The sequence below is a fragment of the Ochotona curzoniae genome, unplaced genomic scaffold (genome assembly GCF_017591425.1).
Source record: "Ochotona curzoniae isolate NIBS_2020 unplaced genomic scaffold, NIBS_Ocur_1.0 scaffold_4506, whole genome shotgun sequence".
NCBI lineage: Eukaryota > Metazoa > Chordata > Mammalia > Lagomorpha > Ochotonidae > Ochotona > Ochotona curzoniae.
This window is the reverse complement of record NW_024467119.1, coordinates 60,239,222-60,266,223: the sequence shown is the minus strand read 5'-3', so window position 1 is coordinate 60,266,223 and position 27,002 is coordinate 60,239,222. Positions and strand designations below refer to the sequence as shown.

The following is a 27,002-nucleotide window of genomic DNA, read 5'->3' as shown; positions in this document are numbered from 1 at the left end:
TATGCCTTCAGCCATTCCCACTCCGATATGTCACCAGGCTCCCTTTACCGGGCAATCTGCAGCCCCCCACCTGGGAGTCTGAGTGGTATGTCCCTGCCCAGAGTTCACCACCTTCCCCACCTATTGTCAAAGATAAAGAAAAGAAAAGAAACAAAGTGAATAAGTAACTATGCAGATATACTGGGATAGTTTTGCAAATTTGGCATTAACCATGCACAGAATGCCCACCAGCAACTGGCTGCTTTTCTCCCGACAGTGTAATTCTTGCCTAGGTACAAGGCAATCTAGGCAGTTATCTTCAACTGGGCCCCACTTTCCTTCTTTTCTTATAATTTCCCTCTAGTTTGATTTCTTACATGTTGCACTAGTTCTGCTATTGATAAAGAAGGCTTTCCCACAATCACTACATTAATAGATTTTCTTTTCCAGCATTCACTTTTACATACTGAATGAGGTATAAGGACTTGACGAGAGGCATTTCTATGTTCCTTGCATCCAAAAGTCTTCTCTCCAGAGTGAATTTCAATGTTTTCTAAATAAAGGCGTGAATAATATCCCTTTCCCTTCTGAAAAAAAAATATCAGAAGTATAAAAATTTTACATATTCAATGGATAGTATGTGATGTATATGTGTTGTAAACATTGTTTTCAAATAGTTGACATTTTGTTATGTCAAAATGCTTAAAATCTTATCTCCTAGTTTGTTTTATTATAGCAAAATATATCGTGTATTAATATTATTAATAATCCTCTACTATACAGTGGAACCCCAGAATTTCTTACTCTTATTCTCTTAGCCTCTTACCTGTTAATCAGCCTTTCACATCTTTCCCCCTCACTTTCATCACAAGCTTCTGGCATCTACATTGTAATTTTAAATCGTATGAGATCACATTTTTTAGACTGCATATATGGCTGAAATTCGATACTTGCTTATTGTGTTTTTATTTAACACAATGACCTCTACTTCCATTCATGTCATTGAAGATGACAAAATGTCATCTTTTTTGTGGCTAAGCAGTATTCCATTGTGTTTATATAGCATGTACCCATTGAGTATATATGTATCTTCATTTGAAAAATATCTGTTTAACAGCTACTCTATATGCTGATTTCACTGCACAAGAGGTTAAGGTGCCACTTGCAGTGTTAGCCTCCCATATCAGAATGCTGGGTCAAGTCTCTGCTACCCTGTTTCCTATCCACCTTCCTGCTAATGTGCTTCAGAAGGCAATGGAATGCGGCCCAGCACTGAGCTATGCCTGCAGTGTAGGAAGTCGGGATATGGTTCCTGGCTCCTAACTTCAGTCTGGCCCATCCCCAGGTGTTGTGGTTGTCTGGGGAGTGAACCTTGGATGGAAGATGCCTCCTTCAGTCCTTACTTGTCTCTCTGCTGTTCTGCTGTCCAAATCAGTCAGTAATTTTTTTTAACTCCCAATTTCTTAATCAGATTGTTTCATTTTTACTGTTGAGTGAGTTCCTTCTTGTATATTCTGAATACTGACTCCTTGCCAGATGAACAACTTGCAAATATTTTCCCTCCAACTCTTTCTTTCACTCAAGTATTTCCTTTGCTATTAACAAGTTTTTGGATTTTTTTCTTCATTTTAAACATTTATTTTTATTTATTAGAAAGAGTTACACAAAGTAGATACAGAGAGGTAAGGAAGAAGAAATTGAAAGGGAGAGAGGGAGGGAGGAAAGGAGACAGAGAGCGCGAGCGAGATCCTTTGTTTCCTTCCCCAAATAGTGGTGACAGAGGGAATTATTAGATTAAAGCCAAGAGCCCAGAGCTTCTTATCATGTCCTACATGGGTGCAGTGACTGCTTTCCAGGAGAATTTGCAAGGAACTGGATTGGAAATGGAGTAATCACATCTAAACTCATGCCCAGATAAGATGTTGGTGTTGCATATGATGACTGTTTTTTTTCTTAATTTCATTTTGTGACACATTTTCATAGGCTCTGGGATTCCCCCAACCCCTCCCCATGCCTTCCCTCCATGTTGGATTCCTCCACATTGTTGCAGCCGTACAGTTCATATCCAGTCATGATTCCCTCGTTGCGAGCACGTGCCATGCATAGAGTCCAGCATCTTCCTTTTTTTTTTTGAAGATTTATTTATTTTTATTGGAAAGGCAGATATACAGAGAGGAGAAGAGACAGAGAGGAAGATCTTCTGTCAGATGTTTCACTCCCCAAGTGGCCGCAATGCCTGGAGCTGAGCCAGTCGAAAGCCTGGAAGCCAGGAGCCAGGAGCTCGTCCGGGTCTCCCACGCGGTTGCAGGGTCCCAAGGTTTTGGACTGTCCTCCTCTGCTTTCTCAGGCCACAAGCAGGGAGCTGGATGGGAGCCAGGAGTAGAACCAGCGTCCATATGGGATCCTAGCACGTGCAAGGCGAGGACTTTAACCACTACACTATCTCCCAGGACCCAAATTCAGCAGTTTCATGGGGAGACCATCCCTGGTCTGAAAATAGAGCTGGCAGAATGTCATCCCCTCCAATGAAAACTCACAACACAACATCAACAGCAATTTACAACATTATGGAGTTAATTGGTATGGTATCGAATGACTAATATGTGGGAAAATAAAAGTTCTTAACCTCATCCTGTGACACTGACATCTCAAGTTTGGTTTATACACACCCAGCTGCTATATACCTTAAAATGGTTATAGGATATTATTCAGCTATCTCGTGCCTATTTTAATTTTTGTATTTAGCAGCTTATACTATTGAAGCATGGTTTTTACTGAACTTGGCAAATTTAGGATAGCCCAAACAGTCTTACAACTCTAACAAGGCATATGTTAATGATTGGTGCACAGAATAGTTTTAGCATGGGTGGGCAGAGAAATCTTCAGTAACTTGGTAAGGAGTAACTAATCTCTGTGCCCTACCTGGTAAGGTATATGTGAGTCTAAGCTGAACATTTCCTGTCTGTTCTAAGCTTTCCTTATTGGCCTCTAATCTAATCTAATCTAATCTAATCTAATCTAGGGGTTGGGGATGTCCAGAGCAACCCTGATAGTCGTTGCAAGAGAGGGTGAGGGGCCCGGCGTGGTGGCGCAAGTGGTTAAGGTCCTCGCCTTGCACGCCCGGGATCCCATATGGGCGCCGGTTCTATCCCGGCAGCCCCGCTTCCCTTCCAGCTCTCTGCCTGTGGCCCAGGAAAGCAGTCTAGGATGGCCCAAAGCTTTGGGAACCTGCACCCGCGTGGGAGACCCAGAAGAGGCTCCTGGCTTTGGATCGGCATAGTATCGACCGTTGCGCTCACTTGGGGAGTGAATCATCGGATGGAAGATCTTCCTCTCTGTCTCTCCTCTCTGTATATCCGCCTTTCCAATAAAAAAATAATAAAAATAAAAATAAATCTTTAAAAAAAAGAGAGGGTGGGGATCCAAAGTTGGAAATAAGTAAGGACCAGAGAAAGCTCCTCTCCTGAGTCCCAAAGGAAGTTTACTGTTCATCTGTTTCTGAGGACCACTCAGGGCTCCTGGCTGTTGTTCCAATGACATTAGATCCTGTGAGGAAGCATATGGGCTTCTTCCATCCCATGTGGGAGTTCTGAAGGGGGGTGGATGACCTCAAAGTTCAGGCCAACTATGAGGACATCCCAATTTCCAGTAGTCTCCTTGGCAGTTGGGATATAGCCCTTGTGTCTGTGCTGATAGTCCTAGGTGAGGATCCAGGAGTCTCCAGGGTTGGGATACAAGCTTCCTCCTGTCCTCTTGCTGCACTCTGGGGTCCCCACCTGCCCCATGCACTTGACCTCCTGTTAAGCAGCTGTCAGGATCGCTCTTGATTGTCACTCTATGTCTTTATAGTTTTGCTAATGTCTAATGCTGATTCAATTCTGCTGTCTGTAAGTTACCTGTTATATTCTTGATAGGTTATACTTAACGTCTTCCTCACACATTCTAAGAAGGAGGAAGATTTCTCTGCTCTCCCACCCCATTTCTGAGTAGCATAGAGTTTTAAAAGCAAATTAGGTTTTTCAGTTTTTTGATGTAGATCATAAGAAGTCTGATTCACATTGATTGTTGATTCATTGGTTACATCACAATATCTTGTTGCATGTGATACAGGCTGTTTCAGGTTGAAATAGTATTACAATTTACAGGTACTATTTTTCAGATTGACATCATTTTATCTTAAATTGAGGCAAACATGTGGTATCTAACCTTTTGGGATTGGCTCATTTCCCTTAGTATTATGGTTTCCAGTTGGGCCCATTTGGCCACAAAGAACTGCATTTCGTTTTTTTAATAGCTAAATAGTATTGCATGGAGTAGATGAGCCATAGCTTTCTTATCCAATCTTCTGTTGATGAGCATTTCAGTTGCTTCCAAGTTTTTGCAATTATTGATTGTGCTGCTAAGATCATAGCGATGCATGTTGGTTTCTCGTGTAACAGGTGTTTGGGATATATTCCTAGAAATGCTATTGCTGAATCATATGGTATGCAGATTGTTAGTTGTTTGAGTATTCTCCATACTGATTTCCTTAGAGGCTGTACCAACCTGTAGTCCCACCAACAGTAGAGTGGGGTTCCCTTTTCCACACATCCTCGCCAGCAGATGTTGGTGGTTTTTTGTATGTGAGCCATTCTTACTGGCATGAGGGGTACTTCATTGATGTCTTAATTTGGATTTCCCTTATTGCCAGAGAGCTTGAGCATTTTTTCGTATGTTTGTTTGCCATTTGGGTTTGTTCCTTTGTGAAGTGTCTGTCCATTTCCCATGCCCACTTCTTAAGTGGTTTGTGTTGGTGTTTTGGTTGTTCTGAAGATCTTTGTACGTTCTGGAGATTAGCCCCCTATCACTTATGTAGTGTGCAAAGATCTTCTCCCATTATGTGGGTTACTTTTTTACTTTGTTGATCATTTCCTGTGCTGTACAGAAGCTTCTTAGTTTGATGTAGTCCCATTTGTTTATTTAGGTCTTGATTGCTATTGCTATTGGTGTTTTGTTTAGGAAGTCAGGGCCTACACCTAAATGTTGCAGGGTGTTTCCAACATCTTCTTCCAAAAGTTTGAAGGTTTCTGGATGCAGGTTTAGGTCTTTTATCCACTTAGATTTGGTCTTTTTTTTTTTAAGATTTTTTTTTTATTGGAAAGTCAGATATACAGAGAGGAGGAGAGACAGAGAGAAAGACCTTCCGTCCGATGATTCACTCCCCAAGTGAGCGCAACGGCCGATGCTATGCCGGTCCGAAGCCAAGATCCAGGAACCTCTTCCAGGTCTCCCACACGGGTGCAGAGTCCCAAGGCTTTGGGCCATCCTCAACTGCTCTTCTAGGCCACAAGCAGGTAGCTGGATGGGAAGCGGGGACATCAGGGTTAGAACAGGTGACCATACAGGATCCCGGCGCGTTCAAGGCGAGGACTTTAGCTGCTAGGCCACGCCACTGGGCCCCATTTAGATTTGATCTTAGTGTATGGTGAAAGATGTGGGTCTATCTTCTTGTTTCTGCAAGCTATCAACCAGTTGTCCCAGCAGCATTTGTTGAAAAGACCTTCCCATTTGCTTGGACTGTTGTCTCTTTTTTTGTCAAAGATTATTTGGCTGTATCTGTGTGGGTTCCTTTCTGTTGCTTCTATTCTAGTCCATTGACCTTCCTCTCTATCTTTGTGCCAGTACCAGGCTGTTTTGATAACCACTGCCCTATAGTATGTCCAGAGTTCTGGAATCATGATCCCCTTTGTTAACTTCCTATTCTTCAAGATGGTTCTGGCTATTTGTCGTTTTTTGTATTTCCAGATGAACCCTTGTACCATTTTTTCCAGTTCTATGAAGAATGTTTTGGGTAATTTGATTGGGATTGTGTTGAATGTATATATTGTTTTTGGCAGTATGGACATATCCTTCACCCACTTCTTGACTAGATTGTTTTGAAGAGGTTTAGTTTCTTCGGCCCCTTAAATTTCTGCATATATCAGATGTATAGCTTGCAGATAGGTTCTATCAGTTACCTCTTTCTTTTTTGAGGGTTTCCTTTGCTGTATAAAAGCTTCTTATCATGTAATCCATTTGCATATTTGAGTGATTGTCTGTGTTTCTACGGTCTTTTCTAAGAAGCGTCTGCCTATGTCATATCTTGCAGAATGTTGCAAATGTTTTCCTCTGGTAATTTTTTGAAAAGATTTATGTATTTTTATTGGAAAGGCAGATTTACAGAGAGAAGGAGAGACACAGAGAAAGATCTTTTTTAAAAAAGATTTTTTTAAGAAAGTTAGATTTACAAAGAAAAGAAGCTAATAATTTGATGGTATCAAATTTTTTATTCAGTCCATGAATACAAAATGTCTTTCCATCTGTGTCCTCCTCAGTTTCGTTCATCAGAGACTGGTCCCGGCAAGGCACTGCCCTCGGCCTCAGGCTTGTGCGGACTCCGATATTGCATGTTCCCTTACCCCAGGAGGGCTCTGTAGAATATGGACTGAAACAGAAGGGAAACTCCAGGTGCCCTTATTGAATAAAATTATCTTTCTATTTTTAAAGATTTATTTACTTTATTTGAAAGGATGATTTACAGAGAGAGTAGAGAGAGATCTCATCCGCTGATTCACTCACCAAATGATGACAACATCCACTGCTGAGCCAATCCAAAGCTAGACGCCAGGAGCTTCTTCTGGATCTCCCATATGGATTCAGGGATGCAAGAACTTAAGCCATTCTCTTCTGCTTTCCGGGGGAATAAACTGGGAGCTAGATCAGAAGTACACCATCTAGGCCTTGAACTGGTGCCCATAGTTTTCTAATGGGATGAATGATGACTAATTCAAGCTGGCTCAAAGTGTTTTGGGAAAGCAAATAATACAAGGACAGTATTGTTATAGGTGAGCCAGTAAATGTATCCCTAAAGTAACTCCCCAAATAGCCACAATGGTTTGACAGGACTGGGCTAGGACAATACTAGGAACAAGGAATTCAGTGCAGGTCTTCCAAGTGTATGGCAGGAACCCAACCATTTGAGTCTTTACTGCTAACTTCCAGGTCTGTGATAGTAGGAGACTGGACTCAGAAGCTGGAACATGTGATGAGAGAATTGCCAAAGTTACTAAGGAGATTACCACATATCCCCTGTTTACTCATTTACTGTATCTGTGACTTCTAATTCCTCTCATGCCCTCCTACAGACTCCATCCTCTCACTGAGCCTGTTGAGTTATCAAGTGCTTTAAGAAATACTTGTTAAGTTTTTTGCAGTTACTTCATTCAAAGAGTTTCTCTTTCTGTCCACCCTATCTTCAGAAAGGCTGCACATGCTGTAGTTCTTAAGTCTCCTTCAGTCTTTTGGTATCCCCCTTTTCTATAACTTTTTCCTCCAAATAATTTGTCAAAAAGTATTTTTACTGGATACTTTGCTATGTGCATATATGTGATGTCATGTAGTTTGTTTCTCTGTCCCATGTAGTTTCTAAAAACTAGTGATTAAATGAAGAAGTTTTATCTGGCCTATACAGAGTATATTTTCTTTTTGAGAATTCTTCACAGTTAGCGATATTTTGAACTTCTTTGAAGAGGTACAATAAACTGTGATTGTTTTTTCCTAGACACCTTACTGATGCATCGTTTTATTATCATTGCTTATACACAAAACTTCATTAGAAACTTTATCAGGAAAAGAGACACAGGAAAAGTTAGGTACTTATTAAAGATTCATAGTATCCTTTTAAAAAAAAAGAAGAAGAAGAAGATCTCAAACTTTTGCTTCTAAGTACGACCTCTACAGAAATTCTTGCACAAGTACCTCAGGAGACACCAAAGTATTCACAGCAACACTTTTTTGCTATAAAATTATATTAGAAATTACCCAAATGCCAACACATAGGAGAATGTCGTAGTATATTCTAATACCTTCCATTCTAGTCTAGTTTATGCAGTAAAATAAGATTCTGTCAATAATTCATTAACTTGATTTCATGGCCACAACCTGAAGCTTGAAAACCATTGATTAAGGGATACTTATGTGTGTGGTAAAGGTATAAACAGAAGAAATGAAACATATGCAAAACAAAACAAAAAAAGAAACTTTATCAGCAAAGGTTTAGACAAGAAAATGGAGTCATCATAGGAATGAAAGATTTAGTGTAGGATTTAGAACTGACAAAAATGTGGGATCTAAAGCAACAGAGCTGATGGTTAGAAAAAAAATCAGCACACCTTCAGAAGCATTGGAAGATATGGTCAAGTCAAACTACCATTCAAAGACTATAAAGACATGGGTCATGGTACTGCCATCTGAAAGTTGTTTAAGAATTTCTCTCCTGATAAGATGGTTTTAGCTAGTAGTATTCTTTTTTTTTTCTTATTTTAAACATTATTTATACAGTATCCACAACAAAAAGTACACAGTTATGTGGAGTTGTACATAGATAGTAACTGAATACAAATTTCACAGCACAAATAATCTCAATTTGAAGAGAACATTCCAATAAACACGAGCAAATAAAGAGCTGCCACTCTACTGTCGGAGCAATAAACAGTGAGATCATCATTGCTGTAGAAATATAGATGCCTCTGTTACTAATCACTGCAGTAAAGGGTGCATCCTCCAATGTTGGTGAGTGTTAATACACATTCTTATGGGAAGGCAGCGAGGATTTTGTTAACATACAAATTAAACTGCTATATTAAGAAGAATAACTTGAATTAAAATGATTCTAGTTTTCTTCTGCCTTCCAAAATTACCAAAATGTATTATGTCATGGAAATTTGATCTCCTATTTTCTCATTTTTATTAAGCTTGGGTACTAAAAATAAGTCACAAAAATGAAAAGGGATAAAACAATGACTTTTTCTTAACCACATAAAATCATGATTCATGGAGGGCAATTGGATACATAATCCTGCTTGCCCCCATCACCAATGAAGATTGTTATAGGAAGCTATTGTTTAATGTATCCACAATATCCTTCCTTCAGAGAGCTCTCCTGGTACTTTCTCTAGCTACATACTATTTGAAGAAATTGCTAAATTATTAAGAGTTTTATTCTTTTGGTTAAAAAAAATTGTTGATACAGACATGGAATCTGACCCAAGTCCAGACAAGAAAGCTGTTCTATAGGATTTAGCTATTTCAAATCAAAGAAATCTCTAGTAACAGAACTCTGAGTCACATCTGGAGTTGAGTGGCAGGGTTACCATGTATCAGATAAATACTGAAGCACAGAAAGCAAAGTGGACATGGAAAGACAAGAGTCCTGGTTTCATTTGCATTCTGGTGAATTGTAACTCTTATTTTTAAATAAATAAATCCTGATAGCTAGTAGTATTCTTAAACCATCACAGTATTCATAGCATTTATCTATTCCCTGTGACGTATTGACCAGACAATGTTCAAAGGATTGAAAAAGATGAAATTTTTAATTTAAAAATTAGCAGTATATTGATGGATGCATGCATGGTTAGAGACTCTCTCACCCATTTTTAAGAAAGGTTAATAAATTTGATCTGTTTAATCTGTGGTTTTTAAAAAAAAGTTTACACAATGGAAAATTTACAAAAACCACTTTAACGCATATTACTCGAAAGTAGGAATCATGAATACAATTTATTAATGTAATGTATTAATTTATTAATGTAATCAGATGCTTTTTTTACCCCTGAAGTTTGTTGATGAAGTACAGGGTTTTGATTAATATCTATGTAAAATTTCTACTGTCAACTTCAGTTTGTTTCCTTTATATAAAATTATTCCCAATTCCAATAAAAACCACAGTTGCACATTGATTTTCCATAGGAGTTTAATTGAAGTTGAATGAATTTGCCTGAGAAGACATAGCATTTTCAAATCGTGTAGATTAAGCCTAAGCTTTGTTTTGTTTTTTAACTAGTTCCTCAGAAAAGATATCACATTCCCAAGAAATGATTCAGAAACTTCAAAATATGTTGGAGTCTGAGAGAGAAAACTGTGGATTTGTTAGTGATCAAAGACTGAAACTTCAGCAAGAAAATGAACAGTTACAGAAAGAGACTGAAGAATTAAGGAGGATTGCTCTGGATGCACAGAAAAAAGCCAAATTAAAGGTACTTATAAAAATGGAAGTATTAACAGTATTTAGAGACACCTACTAAAATAGTTTTAAGACCTTTTGCCCCCTTCTCATCAGATACTACTAAATCATAATTCAGAGTGCTAACCAATCATCTGTATTACTGAACTTAGCAAGCATACTTGAAAATGGCTGCTTTCTCTATCTACACACACATACAAATTCTTTTCCAACCATGAAATACACTGATATTCCTGCCAAAGCAATCTGAGAAGCACTAGCAAAGTTATAGATTAGGTAACTTTTGCTGTTGTTTAAAAAAAAAAAAAAGGCGCTTTTTCTCTCCTTGCTGTGTAACAGTTTCCCAGCAGTTGAACTTTCCTGATAATAGCAGTACGGAGCATCTTGCATCAGTGTACGCAGAGAACCTCTACATAGCTAAGAGGAAAGTGACATGCTGACAAGTGGGTCAGAGCCAAAAGTAACTCTCAAACATGTATTTCTCCCTTTTACCTCTTGTTTACCTGCTTTGAAAATAGGAACATGCTGACCTTTTTAAGGCCGTTTCAGGAAACACAGGTATCCCCAGCAAACTTGCTTACTGCCTTTCCTCATGCCTCAAAGTGCTCTGACTTTATGATAATGCTTGACATCTTTCTTTCTTCATAAGGATGTGGAACCATCATGTTTTATTTTTATTTTTGTTACCTCAAGGACATATAACAAGTCACTTTCTAGCCTAACTTCTATCGACATATATTTATTGAATGCCTTATTTTGTAATGATCAAATATAGGTTTTATATCTTAAAAAAAATAGAAAAAGCAAAAAACTAACTTGAGCTTAAAAAGTGTTATGTGATAGAAACCTATTTCTGATAATAATCTGATTTGTAACACAGGCACCACTGCAGTTCAGTGGCAGAGGAAACCGCCTCATACTAATGGTACTAGATAAACTGGGCCAACATATTTTTTTTCTTTTAATTTTTTTTTATTTTGACAATCTTTACATAGTTAATTAGGGTAAGAAGGTTCAAGGGAAAGTAGATAACACTGGTATGGTTTCCATATTGTTTCCTTCATGTTTAAAGGGGGGTATTAAGGGAGAAGGCCCACCCAATTTCCCACCCTCCCCAAGTCCCGGATGTAGGGCATGCTCTGAGGTTCTTGCTTAAGTGGATTTGATATTGCAAAAGTTATGAATCGCTGCCAATCTTGCCACTCCAAGCACTATGAGGTCTTTGAAAAATCCACTGATTGACATAGTCCATCATAGCTGAGATGGTTGGTTGACCTGTTCTGTCTTCTCTCTTTTTTTCATTAGGGTTCTGAGTCCAGCATTTAGATTAGGAAGATCTCCAAAGAAACTTCTTGTATGTGCTAGCAAGTACAGGGCCTGGCACTGTCCATCGCCCTAATCAGCTGGTGGTTGCAATTGCTGGGTTGGTTCTGTTTTCACTCCCGTCTTCCACTGGAACCAATGGGTGTTGCAGTCCAGCCTGGTTCTGCCCAGCACATACTTGGCCTTCACATAAACCAGTGGGAGCTGCAGCCTAGTTGGAGCGACCCGCAATAACCCCCACCAGGCCCCCCCCCTACACTGGTTTGCCAGTATGTGTAGCAGCAATCCAGTCTGTCCCACAACCCATTCCACCCCAGCCACTATCTTAGTTTTATGTCCTCCCGAGGAAGTGGTAACCCAAGAGGGATGAGCCCACTATTTCCCTCCCAGGCCTCTCCCACTCCCAGATTCCAGCTGATGCTGTGGCTAAGTCCAAACAACCCTCACCCACTTCAATTCTGTTTGCACCAGTAGGAATAATCAGCCCAGCCCGGCTTTTCCCTGATCTAGTCCACATGAGGCACACAGGTGTGGTAGCTCTGCCTAGTCTGGTCTGCCCCCATCCCAGCCTACATTCTGCTGCAGGAGTAGCTGTCCAGCAAAGGAGCCCTCCCTTATTCTCCTGCCGGCTCTGCCCACTTCCTTTCTTGTTCTCACGCTGGTTGGGTGCTGCGGTCCCTTCCGGTACAGGCAACCTCACCTTGGCATTCCGTATTGGGCACTAGTCTTTGTTGCGACCGAACCTGGCTCGACCCACACTGTTCTGGTGCTTGGATTTGCCAGTGGATGACGTGGACAGATTCAGCCTGTTCTTCCCTCAACCCCTGCCAATTGTATGCCAGTGGGTAACCTTCCATGGCCTGTTCTGGGCTGTTTCCTATCATGTTTCTTGCGCTTACCTGCTGGGTCTGTGTCCTGCCAGAGAGTTGCCCAGGCTCCTCCATCAGAACCTCTCCCAATGCCAGGTTTCACGCTTACCAGTGGGTCCATGAGCCAACCCTACTCAGTCCACCTCCTATCATAGCAGGAACTATGGCGTTTCCTGACTGGCCTTCAACCCAGTCTGGTTCTTGCTGTTGGATATTCCAGCCCAGCCATGGTTTGTCCATGCCCACATATGGCTCACCCATGGCTCAATACGGATTTGAGACCTTGCCTAGTCCATCCCACATCTGCCCCAGTCTTCCAGGACACCAGGGGGTATTGGGGTCTGGTCCAGTTCGGTGCATCCAATCCCAGTCCACACTTGTACCAAGGGAGACTACAACCGTTTCCAGATCAGAATGCAGCCCCCCTTCCAGGCCACGCGCCTCTTGGTGGGAGCCTCAACCCAGCTAGGGTTGTCCCCTTAGCTCCCCAACTGGGCCTGTTCCCAGCCATAGATCACTTGCCTGCCAGTGGATGCTCTGACTCAGCTTTGCACAGCCCCTCACCTGTCCCAAACTCTGCCTTAGACACTGTGACTTAGCGTCCCTGGCTCATGTGGACCAGTAGGTCCAAGAGCCTAGCTCGGCATGACCTCTACTCCCTCCTGGTTTCTAGTTTTGCTTGTGGGCTAAGGTTTGCTCAGTCCTGCCTCATCTACTCTGTTCCATTACCAGTTGACACATTAGCCAGCTGTTGGAGCTACTTTTGCAGGACAAGCCCCAAGCCATAGCTTCTGCATGGACTGGTGTTTGGTGGTCAGCATTGTTGGTGATTACAAGTTTTACAAAGGAAGAGTTACTGCCTGTTTCAGGTCCAAGAAGCACAATGGGTTCAACCTGGAGCGAACTAAGTAGCGACTCAAAGAACCAAAACCCCAGAGCTCCCCGGCCAGGCAGCCAGCAGGCGGAGCCTGGCACCTAATGACGCACTGGCCGCCCAGGAACAGCTCACCACATGCACGTGGCTTCTGTCAACTGGGATTCAGGCATGAGACGCACCAGCAGCTGGGAGGCTGCTGGAAGTTTAAATTCCCAGGCCCTAGGTTGCGCCCCTCCCAAATCCCATTCACTGCCCAATGAAGGCGGAGGGTGGGTCCCGGACCTGCCCAGTCACGGAGGCCTCCCCCCTCGGTGTACTCACCCCGAAGGGTGCAGCCCCGGGAGCCCAGGCAGGCCTGGGAACAGCTCACCACGTGCACATGGCGGCTGTGGTCTGGGATCCAGGCATGAGACGCCCCGTGCTGAGACCCACAGGGGCCAACATATTAAAGAGAAACTTTTTTACTATATCATATATGTATATAATTCACGTATATAAATTAATTTGAAATGCCTTGTAAGTTTTAATGTGAAATATAAAGTAAAAAAATTTTTTTTCAAAGATTTCATTTTTGGAAAGGTAGGTTTACAGAGAGGAAGGACAGAAAGATCTTCCATCCATTGGTTCACTCACCAGTTGGCCACCGTGGCCAGCGCTGTGTATATCAGGAGCCAGGAGCCTCTTGTAGGTCTCCCATGTGAGTGCAGGATCCCAAGGCTATGGACCATCCTCTGCTGCATTCCAGGCCTTAATCAAAGAGCTGGGCGGGAAGTGGAACATCCAGAACACGAACCAGTGGAATGCTCGCACATGTAAACAGAGAATTAGCCAATTGAGCCATTGCTCCAGCCCTAAAAGAGTAAAGTCTCTAAGGAGAAAAATCTTCATGTCCTTGCATAGGAAAATACTTTTTCAACAAAACACAGAAAGTGCTTATAGTAGCAAAAAGTTAGATAATTCTAATTAGTAATGTCTGTGTCACTAAAATTAAGGGCTTTTTTAAAGTCACCATAAAGACCCTAGGAAAAAAGCAACTAGGAAAAAGTATTTCAAATATGTATAATAAAAAAGGAATACATTCCAAAATATAAATACTACTACTAATTGAAAAGAAAATTCTTAATAAGGAAAAATAGATACCTCATTTACAAAAGACAAGTAGGTAGGTGCTTCATTAAAAAAATATGTAATATATTTGATTTTAATATTTTTAGGGAAATGTAAATAAAAACTAAATTGAGATAACAATACATATATACCACACTGGCTAAAATTTTTTAAAAAGTCAGAATATCAAGTAACTGAAACTTTCATTCAGTACTATTGGAAATGTAAATTAGTAAAACCATCATTTTGTAGTATTTTAAAACTGAACATATGTACATCGTATGCCAAATAATCCTGGCTACATTCCCAACAGATATTCATGTTTATATTCATCAAAACATATGTCCAGGAAGTCATAGAAGTCATAATAAAATCAAAACACTGGAAACTACTCAAGTGTCCATCAAAATAGAATTTCATAAATAGAGCTATATTATATTCATATAGTGGCATATGTGCAATAATGAATATAATGAACTATGTAAGCATATGAATTATGCATAGTATGCAGTAATGAAAATATGAATTATGTCTATAAGTCTCATAGGTATGATACTGAATGAAGAAGCCAGACATCAGAAGACTTACATTCTGGTATCCCATACACTGAAAGTGAAATATAGGCATAATCACATACGAGATTAGGATGAGACAACCTGTTGGCTTTTCATGGGTGAGAGTCCTGATGAGAAGCATGTATGAGGAACTCCTAGAGGGTCTAAATCTAGGATAGCTTTAGTATGTCTGTATTTATGAAGTTGAATTTTTACTCATAAGACTTACACACTGCATTGTAAATGTAAGGTGAAAATTTTTAAGATATATTTGTTATTTGAAAGGTAATTCCACAGAGAAAAGGAAAAAGAAGTACAAGAGAGATTGTCCATCTGCTGGCGCCCTCCTTAAATGGCCGCTATAACCAGGGGTAAAGCCAGAAGCTGCTTCTAGGTCTTCCTTGTAGGTTCAGGGGCCCAGGCACTTGAACCTTCTCCCACTGCTTTCCCAGCCACATTAGCATGGAACTGGATCGGACTTGGACCAGTCACTCACAAGAGTTTAACCTTCAGAAGATAATCTGAAAGGGACAAAATAAAAAACTGAGGTGTTGGTCAATCAGTGAAAACCTTTATGATTGCAAACCTTTATGATTTATTGTAGGAAATTTTCATTTGATCTTGTAACATTTCGCTGAGTCATAGTGTGTCTTGTCCTGACTCCTTCTTTCTTTCAATCAGACTTTTCATTTCTTTGTGGTCCAAATGCCCATCCTAAGTTTTCACAATTAAAAAATAGAGTGATTTGCAGCTATTCTGCTACCTACTGGTGCTTTATTCTGCAGAGGAAAGGTACAGAAAAAGAAGGGAAGGATACCACACTCATATAAGTCTCATTTTCTTAACCAGTCATCTGTATTTCATTATAAATGCTAATTTTGTATAGGAGTTCCAGTCGTTGTGATCCCTCCTCAAGCAGACTTGTCCATTTAGCAGTTGGAATTCCACTGGCTAAAGGCACTGGTGTTTAAAGACAAAATATTGTCAGGAAATAACAGTCATATATTCAGTTTGCAATTGTGTTTTGAAAGTCTTTTACTATGTTCCTGGTGCTGAATATGAAATGGCAAATAACACATATGACACCCACCCTTAAAAGTTGATAATTTGCATGGAGGTGGGCAAACAGTATGCATATAATTACAAACTAATATATGCTCTCTAGGAAAATTATAGACACTATAACAGCTTATCACAAAGGGAGTTGACTTTGCTAGATATATAATATGTTCCTGTATAAGGAATGATTGGACTGAGTTGTGAAAATTGAATAGAAATAACTCAGATAAGCAAGAGAGAAAAAAATTATTCCAGGCAAAAGAAACTACATAAAAAGGACCCAAAAATGAAAAAGCAACGAGAGGCAAAGAAAGTGGACACATGCTTGTTGAAGTAGAACAGGACCAGATTATCCTACACCCAAGCATAAGGCTCACCAAACTGTAAATAGGTTTTCAAACTGCCTCTAGGGCTGGCAGCAGAGCCAGAGACCAGGAAAGCAGGGCTGAGCCAGCGTTGTTTCCTGGAATATCTGTGTCCAGTACCAGAGTGCTGCTTTCACTTCTAGCTCTTTAACCTCCAATCCAGCTTCCTGCTAATGGGCAGCCTGGGAGGCAAAATGATTTCCCAAACACTTGGGTCTCTGCTGCCCACTTGGAGACCTGCAAGCAGTTCTACACTCTTGACTACTGCCTGGTCCAGCCCTTCATGTTGTGGAAATTTTGATAGTGAACCAGCAAATAAAAGGTATTTTCTCTCTTTCTCTCTTTCTCTCTCTCTCTCTCTCTCTCTCTCTGTACCCTACCCCTGTCCCTGTCCCTCACTCTCTGTAACTCTACCATCCAATGCATCTTTCTTATTTTTTAAAGGGGGGTTAAGGATGATTGTTGCATTAAGAAGGAGTGGTAAAGAGGATATTTGCATTTTTCCCATAGTCAGGGATTTTTGTTGAGTTTCATTGGTGTTTTTATAATTGGTTATTTTTATTCATTGTGTTTTTTTAAGTAGCCATATTTTATGAATTACCAGAAACCAAACCAGCTACAGCCTTTTGGAGCATATTACTTTAAAATATCACAAAGAAGTATTCTTTCCAGTTTTTCTTTGGTATAGCCATTTAAGAATTGCCTAAGGGTACTTCAAAGAAGTTGCATAACCTTAACAACCTTTCCCCACCAGTTTTTCATCTTAACCATAGAGACCAGAAATTATTTCAATAACTATTTTTTCAATCTTCCCAAGAAACGTACATAGGTAGTACCACTCTAAAGGCATACAAGAAGGCAATTATGTATGCTGGCTGCCTTCAGGCACTAGGACTTAAATCTCGCCCTGAGCCTCAGTTCAGAAAGCTTCTGGAATATCCAAAAAGCAGTTACTTAAATGTGAATTCTGCATTAAGATGTTTTTGCTATTATAAATTTCTAGAAATATAATAAAAACATGAGATTCTGAAAATCACTATACTGTTTTTTTCTGAAAAAGAATGTACATCACTTATTATAGTCACAACTGAATTGGTGAAGGAATTCCTACCTATAATTGACTTTGACTTTACAAAGCCCTTTGAAAACAATCTGAAATTCGGTGTATACGTCAAAAGGAATTTAAGCAAAAATCTCTTATTTTTTAAAAGCAAAAATACTTTACACAGATTCTGACAGTAAAATAAGAATAAAGATCAATTTTATTTTAGGTGTAGTATTTTTACCCTATTAGCATTTTAAGATATTGAATAAAGTGCTGTAAAAAATCATGGCATAGTATAGTATAATTCTATTTCTACTTAAAAATTGTAGTATAGTATAATTCTATTTCTACTTATTTTGTGTTCTAATATAGGATAAATCTTCATTTTGATACACATGCAGTGTAAACTTAATTTCTTTCTTTTTTAAGATTTATTTGTTTATTGAAAAGTCAGATATACAGAGAGGAGGAGAGACAGAGAGGAAGATCTTCCATCCTATGATTCACTCCCCAAGTGAGCGCAACGGCCAATGTTATGCCCATCCGAAGCCAGGATCCAGGAACTTCTTCCGGGTATCCCACGCGGGTGCAGAGTCCCAAGGCTTTGGGCCGTCCTCGACAGCACAAGCAGGCCACAAGCAGGGAGCTGGATGGGAAGTGGAACTGCCAAGATTAGAACCGGCACCTATATGGGATCCCAGCACATTCAAGGCGAGGACTTAAGCCGCTAGGCCACTGTGCCGGGCCCTAAACTTAATTTCTTATATAGATTTCTCTCTATTTTTATGATTCAGACAACATAATAAATTATTCCCTTTGTATAGATCATTGATTAGGATAACTCTGAGTAACAGGGGAAAATAAAACACTGTATTCATTTTCTTCCTTAGATCAGTACAATGGAATATGAATTTTCACTAAAGGAACGTGGATTTGAAGTTCAGTTGCGAGAGATGGAAGACAGTAATCGAAATACCACTGCTGAGCTAAGGCAGCTGTTGGCGGCTCAACAGAAGGCAGCCAGCAGGTGGAAAGAGGAAACAAAGAACCTCACTGAAAGTGCAGAAATCAGAATCAACAATCTGAAGTAAGTTCATTGTTAATTGTTTGACATTTTATAGGAGAAATTAGAGTTTACTGTTCTTACTGTAATCCCTTTGTAAGCATGTAATTTTGGACCTCATTCTTATGTAACAAGTATTTATTTATTGAACTACTGCAAAATAATTTGCAACTAAACCAAAACAAACATTTTATGTTGTATGAATTTTATACATATTCCTCAAAACAGAGTGATTTTTTTGTACGAGATGGCATCTTAGAATCTTAATGCTACTTACTTATTGTAATTGATGTCCTGTAGTTGCAAGAGAATCAATCTAGCCTGCATAGCTAGAATATTTGTTCTATGGCCCTTTGAGGAAAAGTGTTCCAACCCAACCTCAGAAAGAACTTGAGATTCTGTGCAGAATGCAACAGAAAGCTCAGTGAGAGTGGAGCGCTTTGAACAATATGACATGATCAGCCTCATGTTCAACTATGACTTTGTTTACTGTATGAAGAAAAACTACAATGAACCTAGTTCTGTTCTTTAAAAAATAAACTTTAGAACAAAGATGTAAGAGGGCAGAAGGAGACCAGTACTGTAGTAATCAAGTTTAAAATGGTAGTGCAGCTTAGACTAGATGTTTACAGGGTTGAAGATGGTCAAAAAGTCTGCTTTGGTCTGTGTTCAATATGGGCTCCCCAAAGCCTGTGAAGTCAGGATTTTAACTAGTCAGTTATGTTTTGAAGTTTGATGTTCAGTGAAACAGTCGCAAACAGGATCTGTGAATTTGGGAATCACTGACACGCATATGAGTTTTTGAAATTATAAGATGAGAACATGTGAAAAAACTATATGCAACAAGAGGAAGCTGAGAATGTCATTCCAAAATTTAAACTTTAGGAAGATGAAATTTTCACAACCCTACAAAGTATCTCATACTATCATGTTTTTCAGAAAGAGAAGCTGAGTACAAGGGAAATTAAAGAACGTTTTGAAGATCACCTACCTAAAAAAAAATATATATATATAGTGAAAAATCCTGATTTGAGGTTCACGTTGGGTGAAGACAACATACTCTTAGCCATTGAGTTTAAGAACTTGTTTCTATTTTATAATAAATACTGACTAAAGAGACTACTGATAATGGATATTTTAATTTGATACTTGTGTTAACTATACCAATGTGTCAGCATAGTTGCCTATTCTTTAAAAAAAAATTAAAAAGAAAAAAATAAAAAGAAATATGGAGGTACAGATGCCAGCATGCTTGCAGAAGGGGTCTAGGGAGTGTGTAGGTCAGGTCTGGGGTTGGGGTTGGCCCACAACATCAGCCAGTTCACATTAAGGCTGGGAGTGCAGGCAATCCAGGAGGGGCTAAGCTACAGCACTCTGGTGAATGCCAAAGTGAGGGAAGACATATCAGACTGGACTGCAGCACCCATCAGCAAATGTAAAACTCAGGTGGGGTGACGAACCAGGAAGGGGGAATTACAAGGACTCCTCTGCCGATCAACTGCTCCTGCTGGTGAGCATGAGAACTGCGACTGAGGGCCGACCAGGCTGGGCAGGGCTGCAGAATCCATTGGCTTGCATGTGAGATGGGTTAGTGAGAGAGCCACACTAGGCTAAGCAACCAAATGCACTAGTGTGTGTGTGTGCCATAGTAAGTGTGGGCTGGCCGGGCTTTGCCACAGCATTGGTCAATAGGTGCTGGTAGTAAAGGAAAGTCCTGTCAGACTAGACCACAGAACCACCTGGAAAGTACAAGATCCAGGACTTGGAGTGGACCTAGTAGAGATATTATGGGTATACCTCTGATTTACTGCAGGCTCCTACTGGTGAGCATGGAAACCAGGGCTGAGGACAGGCCTGACTAGACAGGTAATGACATCCACCAGCATGCATGTGGGCTGGATCATGGTGAGCTAGCCTCGAAAACCCAATGATGTGTATAAGAGCCACATGGGAACATGAGATAGGAGACAAACTGGGCAAGTCGGCTGCACATACCAGCAGGCTAGGACCCAGGGCTTACAGGCAGGCCTTGTGGAAGTTATTGGGAGTTACTCCAGCTAGGCTGCAGTTCCCACTGGTGTGCATAAGGGTCAAGTCTGTGGTGGGCAGAGATAGGCTGAAGTGTAGCATCCATTGGTTTGCATATGAAATGAGGCTGTGGACAGAACTGACTGGACAACTGCAGTCATCAGTGTGTGTATGATGTGATGTAGATGACAGATTGAGCCAGTCCCCACACGAGCTAGCACACACAGGAATCAGGTTGGAGTGACCTCTGATGAAGTTGCTTTGGGGACCCCCAAACTGGACCACTGGGCTCAGAATTCCAGCCATGAGGAAAATCACAGGATCTATGATCTGACTGTGAAGTGCATATGTCAGAACTAGGTATCCTCAGTTGTTGAAATCTGTGCAGTGGATGGCATGCCCAGATGCACATGGGTGGGTATGAGAATCAGTTACTTTGAGGCATGCAGAGGATATCTAGTACCATGGAGGGCAGAACAAATTGGATAGCTCTCTCGGCCAAGCTGTGACAGCAATTATCTGGGCGAGTGGAGACTAAAGTGCACTATGTCAGCCAGTGGACTTTGAAAGCATTTCCTCAACCTTGGAACAGTGAAATCAACAGCATCTGTGTACTGTCAACACCACTTGAGCAGTGTCCTGGTGCTGCACACCAGGGACCTTGGGATGACATCAGATGGCCATTCCCTGTCCCCAGGTACAGAAGGGTGGTTGGGCTGCTGGGGACAGCTCTCCCTTCATTCTCTCTCCACTTTCCCCAGATACAGGAAGAAAAACAGAGATTAGAAACGGTTGTCTTATCCACTTTCCCCCATTCCTTGACCCTCCCCACTGTCACCGCTGCTCTACATGCGCGCGTACATTCTTCTTACCTATGTATACATTATCAAAAATAAAATAAATGTATTATTAGAAATAAGAGAATGGTCATTACCAACTAATGATAATATGGGCAATTTTGATCAACCCTCTGTCACAAGTTTTAAAAATTAGATGAATTCTAAGACATCTACTTAGGGGTTTAAAAACATAAATTACCAGTTTTTCTCAAACTTGGTAATACTAGTTGGTTTAACATTAAGAAATTGACAATATTATTTACCATACATTCGGTAAAATTTAACATCTGTTCAACTCTCAAGATAATACACTGAATCCAGAAAATTGAATATTACATTTGAATTGAAATTAAATTTGATACTAAATATTGAATATTAAAATCATTGAATATTCTGAATTGTTTATTTCTGAAGTTTTCTATTTAATATTTTCAGACTTTGGTTAATCATGGCTAATGATTAATCAAGAAAGATACATCTTGGATAAGAGTGATTTTTGTATTTAAAACACATAAGTGAAAGGATTAGTATCAGAATATATAAATATTATCTACAAATTAGTAAGATGAAAGGGAACTACCCAATAGGAAAATGGGAAAAGGATAAATGAATATTTACAGAAGAGGAAACACAATTGGACAATAAATATGAGATGGTGGCTTAGTCTCAGAGTTATTGGGGAGATTTAATGGAATACCATTTTGTTCCCTTCAGATTGATAAACATATCTAATACTACTACTGTTAAACATTTCTAATACTATTACTGATCATAGAAAGCAGACTGCCTTCAGATGCAGAAAAATTGAGGGAAAGAGTATAAATAATCCTAGAACTCAAAGAACTCTGTTCAATAATATGACAAATCAAGAAAGGCATGTAAAAATTCCTCATATAATAAGTTGCATTTGTAACTAATATAACTTCTCTTTCTAAAATTCAAATAGTACCACTGAAGTAACATGTTGTGAAGGACCTAAACAATCTCTGTTAGACTAACAGCAAAAAGTAGGGTTGATTTTGAATTATTTTGGCAAACTGAAGGCAATTAAATCCAACGTTCCCAGTGTTTTCTTTGGGCAGCACACTCTACTTACTTCAGGGAGTACAAATTACATTCACTTTCAGTAACCTACTGGGAATAGTGATGTGGTTAGCTAGTGTGCAAAAGTCACATATACAATATAGCCAAGACCAAGATATCCAAAAAAGAGCATTTTAGGAGTGTAGAGAAGGAAGAGATCTCAATAGTCAAATATTTCTCTAGATAAAATTAACAGAATATTTGTTATCATGTGTCTGTGTATGTGTGTTTGGGGATGGGTGGTGATTATTCCATTGACAGCCTAATGTCAGTTCAAGCCAGATTTTGCCCTCAAAGCATGGGCTGTTCCCCCTACAGAAAGGTTATTTTCAGAGCCTTGGCACACTGGAATTGCAGATAACAAATAAGACCTGAATAAAGTTTGTGAAGTCCAGAGCTTCTGTGTTTCTGAAATAGGTATGCATGTTAATTTTGTGTCCACTTGTTTGAGGCATAGTGCCCAGATATTTGGTTAAACGTCATTTTGAATGTTTCTGTGAGGGTGTTTTTGAATGGGAGAGTTTTGAGTGAAGCAGATTGCCCTCTGTAATGTGAGTGAGTCTCATCCAAACACTTCAAAGTCTTATAGAATAAAAACTGACTTTCCCTGAGCAAAACAGGGAATCTCCCAGCAGACTGCCTGCAGACACCAGCTGGTCTACGGTCTGACGGCCTTGGACTCCTAGCCCACACGCGTGCACATGGACTGGCAGAGAAATTGCCTTTCATATAGATTTTGCGATGTTTAAATGAACACGTGAAGTATTGTGCAAAGGTTGCATACTTAACAAATTACAGTTGTCATAAATATCATCTTTAGACTGATGCTCAGCTATATCTGTTTTATATAACTTTATACTTTCTTCTGAAAAACTAAATTGCCTATCAACTGAATTCTGAATTTTGAACTAAAGTTCTGAAATCTGAGTCTGCATTGATCTGAGCATTATGTGAGCACTTACATGGCCTATTTTGGAGCACTCCAGATTTAGCAGTTGCAGACAGGGATGCTCAGCCTGGTCCTACAAAGGCTCAGTACTGCCCGTAGTTTTAGGTTTCTAACAGCTCTGTGATGGCAGATTGGGTGGAAAAGATCTTGGAATGTATTCCTTGTGGCTAAGGAGGGACTACTGTGTATTGCTTAAGCCTATGCATGCCTTCTTAAAATTGATTTTTTTAAATCAACACTGTATGTAGTTAGTACAGTATGTAGAAATATGTATACATTATGAAATGCTTCAGTCAAAGTAACTGGTATGTGCATTAACATGTATAATTTTTAGTGGTGAGAATGGCAAAAATCTGTTAGTGCTTTTTAAACTACAATACATTATTATTAATTATAATCAATGTTGGGTTTGTTTATGTATTGTTTTCATGATCTGGCCATGAAAACTAAAATAAAAAAAGATCTGGCCATGTTGTTTCAAAGGGAAAATTTTTCCTTTTTAAGACTTAATAGTATTCTGTTGAATTTATGTTGCACATTTTCTTTCTCCTCTCATCCTTTGATGAGCATGTGGACTGATTATGAATAACAGCTTTAAAAAAGCTGCAACAAACTCACAGGAGTGAAGATGCCACTTTGACATACCGATTTGATTTCCTTTGAATGCTAGGTTATATGGTACCTCTATTTTTAGTATTTGGAGCAACCTCCACATTGTTTTCCTATAAGGTTATTACACTTCATATTTGTAGTATCATTTACATGCCTGCTTTATCCACCTCTTGGTCAAAACTAGTTGTCTGTTTCCTACTAGCTGTTCTAACATAAGTGAGGTATCTCGTGAGACATATAATTGATTTATATCTTCCTGATGATTGGTAATAGTATGCACTTTTCATATACTTGGTTTTTTTTTTTTTGGTTTGTGGTTTTTTTTTTCCATTCTTATTTGTCATGATATATATAGTTCCACAGGCTCAGGGATCTCCCCTTCCATCCTCTCTATTTCCCTTCTCCCCACATTGTTTTCACCTATATTATATTAATACAATAGTATGATCCTTCAGCAACAGTCACAAATCCATCATTCTGCTGTTTTAGTGTATCATGACATTGTAGGCATAAACAATGGTAAAAGGTCCAGCATCCTATTTTCAAGATATATTTTAACAGTTTCACTGGGCGTCCATCTTTTATATTTGACCTTTTAATCAATTTCTGAATGCTTTTCTTAGCTTGACTCAATTCCTCTTTCATCTTTTTGTCCTTTTCAGAGTATCTGCCGGTGTCTTCCATTTTGAGATTCTTCCTTATGCCTCTTTCATTCTATTATTGGGACTTTCCACTGCATTGTGTTCTTCACTTCTACTAATTCAGTTTGATTTTGTTTCAATGTTGCTATTTCCTGTAAAGCAGATTCGTTAAATTCCTTGAATCCTATAGCTGCTTCTCATTTTTAATGAACTTTATAGCAAGTTTTTAAAGTTTTCTTATCCTCCATTTCCTCGATGTCTTCCTCAGTTAACACTGAGGTTGACAAAGCCTTTTTCTCTTTTGCAGGGAAGCATCAGTCTTCTTTGAGCCTCTGTCTCTTCATTTGCTTTTGGTTGCTGCACTTCTGATTAACAGATTGTTCTCCTTAGTGCTAGTTTTTAAGTTATGTTGCCCTCAGGTCCACTTTACTGATCCCATTAAGTGCCTGGTTCTTTGTGGTGATTCATGCCACTCCCTCCAGTGAGTTTTGGTCCCAGGCTCTCATGCTAGGTTTCCAACATGGTTTCCATAGCCCCAGCTTCTGGCTCACCACTTCCCTGTGAGCCTGTGCTATGGCTGCACAATTGCCTGCTCAGCCTTTCTCCCATTCCCAGTTCCTGCAGTATGCAGGATTAGGGAGATGCCGACTGTCCTAGATTACAGGGTTGTCAGTGGTGCCTGTTGTGTGGATTTTTTATCTTTCCTCTTTGTGTCACAACTTGTTAGCTGTTATGTCGGGGGGCCATCAGATCTATTTTGGGTGGAACCCATAAGATGCCAATTCAGTACTGCTTTCACAGTGGGACCAGTACAATGCATTGAGACAGAAGTGAATTTTTGGCTGCCTTAGCACATGCACAGCTCTCCATTGTTCCTCTGTCTTCACAGGCTCTGCTTCAGTACACACAATGGCAGCCGATGTGGCACTGGGTTGTGAAATCTACCCTGTTCCTACAACCAACTGCTTGGGCTGTGTCACTCTGTTTCTGCTCATGGTCAAATTAAACAAATCAGCAGGATGGACAGTTCTATGTCTGGGTTCACCTCCTGAATTCCTGGTGAACTCCCCTTGCCACCCTGGCTCAAACTGCTGACCGCCGCTGGGGTATCTGGTCAGTGCAACATTGCGCTGCTGTCTGCTGCTTCCTCGTGCCCACGGGTCTCCAGGTGTCCCTCTGCCACTGGCATGTTCTCTTCTGTTTCCTGGGATTGTATCCTCCTTGCTTCACTTCATCTAACCCTTCTCTGTCTAAGCCTGTCCTCCCTCCACTGATTTTGCTCTCTGTAAATTTAAAAGTTCTAAATAGCAAATGTTGCTATAACAAAGAATATCTGTATGTGGTTGTTAGGATACAACAGACCTCGATGATAAAAGGTAATTGAATGCTGAAATCCAAGAAAAAAATTTCACAAACAAGAATTCCTCTTTAATCATATTATGGAATTGCCTTTTCTCACAAATTGTTCTGATTTGATCTCACTGTTTAGGAGTTACATGATCAACTTGATTACTTAGCTCCTGTTCTCTTTATTCTGACATTTAGAGGAAAAAAAAATAATGATTTACGTGCCTCAAAACACTTCCTAATGCCTTTCTTTCCCTTGCACTTCACCTCCCTTTTCTTGTAGAGTTTTCAGATGCCTGTGCCAATTTTTGAAGTGACAACTATTTATCTCTTTGCATCTTCCCAGTGTCTTATTATCATGATTATTTTGTTGGCTGTTGCTGTTTTTCTTTTACTTTCTCTGTAGTCCCACACATAAACTTCAAAGACCTTCTGATCTCCTCAAATTAATTTCTTTAAAAAGATATTAATTCTTATGCTGTCATCATTGCTCTGGTGAATTCTTCACTCTATCCCCTTCAGCCCCTTTCTTTCCAGGCATTTATCTGAATTTTGTAATTATCCATGGGACATTTTTATCTTGTGACCTTAATTTCTGCATTCCAAAACCCAGTTTTACAATAATGCATCTTCCAAATATATTTCCACTTCTAATAGTCTTTTCTGTGTCACTGATACCACTATTTTCTCACTCAATAAGATAGAAAACCTTATAACTATATCTTATTTATTCTATGTTTTCTTCTTTTTCAAAAACCAAGCGCTGTGATAGACATTGGCAAACGGCTAAGATGCCACTTAGAATGCTCACATTCTTTATCAAAGAGTCTGGATTTTCAGCTTCCTAATCCAGCTTCCTGCTGCTGTGCAGGTTCAGTGGAGAGCAGATGATGGCTTAAATTCCTGGGTACTTGCTCCACACAGGGGAAACTCAGGTTGAGTTTTGGGCTCCTATTTGACCTGAACCAACTCTAGCTGTTGTATGTGTTTGTGGAGTAAACCACTGAAACAAAATTCTCTCTCTCTCTCTCTATCTCCTTCCCTCCCCCGCTTTAAACAAAATTTTTTATTTCATAATTTCATGAGTCAGCAACTCTAGGAGTGGTTCGTCCGAGTGATCCTAGCCTAGGATCTCTATGAGATCACAATCAACGTTTCATCAGAAAATGTGATGGAACTGGAATATCCTCCAGTTCCTACTCACATGACTCTTGATAAAA

The 27,002-nt window shown here is 39.8% G+C and overlaps 1 protein-coding gene across 1 annotated transcript in view; it reads left to right on the top strand.

Moving 5' to 3' along the window:
* Positions 1-27,002, top strand: part of SCLT1 (sodium channel and clathrin linker 1) — a 194,831-nt gene that overhangs the window by 127,747 nt on the left and 40,082 nt on the right. Inside the window, exons 17-18 of the mRNA XM_040966760.1 lie at positions 9,842-10,034; positions 18,111-18,307. Coding sequence (XP_040822694.1) covers positions 9,842-10,034; positions 18,111-18,307 — 390 coding nt within the window. The remainder of the gene's footprint in view (positions 1-9,841; positions 10,035-18,110; positions 18,308-27,002) is intronic.